The sequence below is a fragment of the Sabethes cyaneus genome, chromosome 2 (assembly GCF_943734655.1).
Source record: "Sabethes cyaneus chromosome 2, idSabCyanKW18_F2, whole genome shotgun sequence".
NCBI lineage: Eukaryota > Metazoa > Arthropoda > Insecta > Diptera > Culicidae > Sabethes > Sabethes cyaneus.
Genome location: NC_071354.1, coordinates 173,600,808 through 173,605,409, shown reverse-complemented (window position 1 = coordinate 173,605,409; position 4,602 = coordinate 173,600,808). Strand labels below are relative to the sequence as shown.

The window sequence follows — 4,602 nt, the reverse complement described above, 5'->3', positions numbered from 1 at the left end:
TTTGTGTAGGACAGCATGACAAATGTTATTCTACTAAATTTCTGTAGGTTATGCAAGTTTTCTCGGCTGCAGAATAACAACAATGCGTTGCGTGAGTTATTTTTATTTTATGAATGACGGAAATTGAAACGATTACTCGAAATTTGGCTGCTAGGAATTCTTTATTAAAAAAAAAAGGATTTAAATAGATCTCAGCTCACTTTGATTGATCGCGTATGAGAGGCAACAAACTAAAATATTAGGGAATAACTAATTTTGCATTGTATGTCATAAAAATCATTGATATTTTTAATAATTTGTGTTGGATAGGACGGGCCCGAATAGGCAATTATACGACGAAGCATCAACATAGGGTATGTTATGCTTCGTCGTCATCGTCAACAATCCTAAATATGTTATGATGTTATTCGCAAGTTGTAGATCTCATATTTATAACTTCATTTGTTTAAAAAAGAGGCATATTCTGAACCATATGAAATATTATCAAAAGTATAAATCAAATATGTCACCAACCTATTTGGCGGTAATCTAATTCCCATTGCTATCTAATCAATGTTCCGTGCTATAAAAAAGCGCTGGAATCATCCACAATAAATCACAGTTGACAAATATCTCTGATAAATATCGCAGCTACGTTCAACTACTCGATTGCCTATGTCCTATTATTCTAATGTAAAAAAATCCCAACCTATCATCGTTGGTATCGCTAATGTAATTATACAGCACTGAGCGCTAGAGACCAGATCGTGACTAGTGCTAGTCCATTGACCTGTAGTTTTTTTCCTCAAGAGAGGTAATATTTTTCCCATGGTCGGTTGTTTTATATTGACTAGAAATTTATAGTATTTCACTTCCAAATCAAGTTTATCGGCTACAGAACTATGTCTGTCTATTCACCTCTACTTGAATGAAGAATTGAAAATGAAGTTTGAACCACAGATTTCTGACTAATTCTACGATTGAAATGTGACGCAACACAGTCACACTAGAAAATTGAGTACAGATCATGCGTATTCCTATCTACAAACAAGTTTACGTCACGGTTTGCCGGTGTCGTGCATAGAAACAGCTGATGAAGACATACGCTAGAAGTGAGCTAGACGACTGCAGTCATGATTGTTTCCTTGAATGGGTTCATTCAAGATTCAACAATGATAACGAATCTGTGGGACAACGCTCGATTACCTCAATGTGTACAATATTGTACACATTTACTAGAGTGAGTGATTCTGGAAGGGTTTTTGAAATATCTGTACGTGAAATGGTATACAGATTTGTTTGCATAATTGCCGAAACATTCGACTGAAACTTTTATCATTTCATAAATGTTCGCACAATGAGACTGCATTCCATCATGCAATAAATCAAACCGTACAAAATTGATCGCTCAAAAACTGCGAACCCTGTGATTTACTGGGAAACATTTATACCAAATATTCAGCTAAAAATATACTTTTAAAATTACACAGTGCAGTGCGTGGCCAAAATTCCATAGTCATAGCACTAAACTGGTTGTTTCTTTTTGTGATATTTACATTCCTTTACCGAAAAATGAAGACTGAAAATGATAAAAATAATGGCCGGTTCTTTTATTCAAAAGAAATATCGTAAATTCTTACAAAATTATCTTCGCCGCAGCTTGCCAGTTGTGTAACACCTTTCGTTGGCCTAAAGGAAAGCCTCTTCACAGTCAAGTGGTGACCGGAGCTATGAAACAAAAGTAACATTAATACATCACCCACAACCGTTATAAACGCAAAATCACTTACAATTGATCTACAACACTTAGCAGGTTCCATTCAGGTTTCAACGCATACAACTGGATAATCCCACTTTCCAACCCAATCGCCGCCAGGTATTGGGCTGAAGATATTTCTCGTTTCGCAAAAGCGACTGCGGTAATCGATTCACCTTTCAATTCCAGTACAGTGCTTGCACTGTACAGACCATCGTCCCCTCGTGTCCATAGTACCGCTTTGCCATCACGAGATCCGGTTGCAAAATGTCGAGAATCGTGTGTCCAATCACAGCACCATATAATTCGAGCGTGGACACTGGTTTGCTTGTTCGTGTGGGTCACCAGCTGAAAGTCGCAGTTTTCCGATGTTGCGACATTCTCGAAAACAGACAACGATCGGTCTCGGGACACAGCCAGCAGTAGAGTACTGCTAGGAGCAAACGAAAGCTGTGTCACAGTCAGTTGATGAGCCTGCAAGCGCTGAATGATTTTCCACGTAGTTGTATCCCTTGTAAAAAAATACGAAATTTAGCCATGAAGCGAATATAGTTTCAGAACAAATGCTAATTAGGTACCAGATGAGAATTTTTGCATGTTCTATAGAGCTCGCGCGGCTAGCAGATGCTAGGAAGCGTCCATTGTGCGTTGCCGCTAGGGCATAGATTTCATATCCATGGCCGTAAAGTTTCTGCGTTTCAGGCCAAAGCGTGTTTTGCATTAAGGTTTCTTCTGTTGGTGGGTTGTGCATATCGGTGCGTGTGAAGTAATGCTCCGGATACATGTCCTTAACGTGCTTCGTGTCTGGTTGCTGCTCTTCATTACTACTGTAAACAGCCTTGTTAGAAAGACCCAGGGAAGGTACGGAAGCACCATCGGGATTTGCTATAAACAGCAAGCATTGAAAATTTTCAAAGTTTCACGAGGATATATTGCTAATACTTACACTTCAAAAAGTTGTCTCCTTCTGGATCCTGACTTACGTCACATAATTGGCGAAAGTTTTCAACAAAATTACCCGGTGCTTGAAAAATACGCACAATTTTCTCCTCTGCTCCACTTGCAAATTTGTAGCGAGACAGCATGCACAGACACTGCATATCGTAGCCATGCACCTGCGGTCGAGCAATTTCATGCCAAGTTAAACTCTCCGCATCTGAATCTGCTTTTTTCCAACTGGCATGTATTCTAGTCGTTTGATCAGCGGATAGTGTTATCAGATAATCACCACTCTGCGGTTCCCAAGCCAAATCTCTCACCGCTTCGAAGTGCCCACCTACAATGGACTGAGCCGGCAACCAAATGCCAGCTTGATTTGGATCTTGATGCCATATGTGAAGACTTCCTTGAAAACCGTGACCTATTATGGATTGCCCTGTCGGAGAGAACTTTCCACCATAGAATCCAAGAAGGGCTCCACCAACTTCTCCTACCCGAACGCTCTCAAACCAAACACCGGAAGCAGATGGTGTCCAAATCGTAAGCGTTTTATCGATCGAACTTGAAAGTAGATGCAGCTGGGAGCCATGTTTACTAAAATGCACTCCATAGACCCAGCCTTCGTGTCCTTGAAGAACCGATTCTAGGGAAATGGCATAATAAAAGTTACGTTCTCCGTGGCGAACTTCAAATATTCTTTCCTCCAAAACAATATCTTCATCAGCCGCAAACTCCTCAAACGACTTTTGTTTCGCAATTTGTTCTCGCTGGGAAATTCTCCACAGACGAATGAATGCATCTTGTGAGGCGCTTGCAAGCAGCAAATCGTCATTTCCAACATCGGTTACACAATCTAAACCACGAACCCAGTCGGTATGACCTTTTAGTTGCTGTACCAGGTTAAATTTATCCCCATCCGATGCATACAAATGTATCAGATCGTTATCCGTTGCGCAAGCCAACCCAGCGACTCCGGATCCAGGCAGAGCAAAAATTTTCAAACTAAAACAAAATCCTTGCTTTAGGTCAATGGTTTGAAAGTTTGTAAAGTCTTTCGCACCGTTTTCTTGACGCCACAACTTGATGCTGCTATCCGCGGATCCGGTGGCAACGATCAAACAATCGTTATGATAGAAAGCGTCTACTTGAGTAACTCCTTTAGAGTGACCTTTCAGTACGTGTTGTACCGCAGAATTCGTTGCATCACGAGTGCTCCAGAGTATGCACGAGCAGTCATCTGATCCGGATATGAGATCGATACATCCATGTCCAGCGGAAGCTGATGCAGAGCGAATCTTTTTCACTGTAGTCACTCGAGCTTTGTGGCCGTAAAGCGTTCGAATAATTTTCGACGACCCGTTAATCTGAAAAAGATTATTAATGATTGGTTTGCAGCACACATCAATAGGTTCCGACTTACATTTATGTTTACGATTGCGATAGCATGACAAGCAGCGAAGTAAATTAGACCATCGTCTCCCCAATCTAACGATTCGGTGGTTCGATTGCAAGCTACTGATGTATATCGGTTGTTGATCACTGCATTAGCCATATTGAAAAGATCTTGCTAATCTATAATATATTACGGTTGCTCGTTAGATTTTCGCGCACAACAGCAATTAAAGGTATTACAACAAGACATGTGCGTTCGTTCGGTGTTCAATGATTGTGTTTTACGGATTGCGGTTTCTTGCGTATAGGCGCATGAATGAATGAACTCTAATTCTTATAGGAAATTCTGAAATATCCTGAAAAAATCACTGATGCTGTCAAACTAGTTGTCAAAGAGCGTAATCCAAATGCTTCCAGGGTTGGAACTTGGAATGAACACAAACCTTGGTAACACTAAAGTGCACATAGTTAGAGTGACGAACCCACGGGGTGAATCACTTCAAATTTATTAAATATATTATTGTCAATTGCAAGGA

At 40.4% G+C, this 4,602-nt stretch overlaps 1 protein-coding gene across 1 annotated transcript; it reads right to left on the bottom strand.

The window, feature by feature from the left end:
* Window positions 1-1,585: 1,585 nt before the first annotated feature.
* On the bottom strand, window positions 1,586-4,310 carry LOC128736598 (elongator complex protein 2). Its single transcript, XM_053831088.1, has 5 exons — window positions 4,095-4,310; window positions 2,682-4,038; window positions 2,314-2,620; window positions 1,770-2,246; window positions 1,586-1,707 (listed from the first exon to the last, which is right to left on the bottom strand). Exons 1-5 carry the CDS (start codon window positions 4,224-4,226, stop codon window positions 1,590-1,592), a joined length of 2,391 nt encoding a protein of 796 aa, XP_053687063.1. The 5' UTR covers window positions 4,227-4,310; the 3' UTR covers window positions 1,586-1,589.
* Window positions 4,311-4,602: the final 292 nt, after the last annotated feature.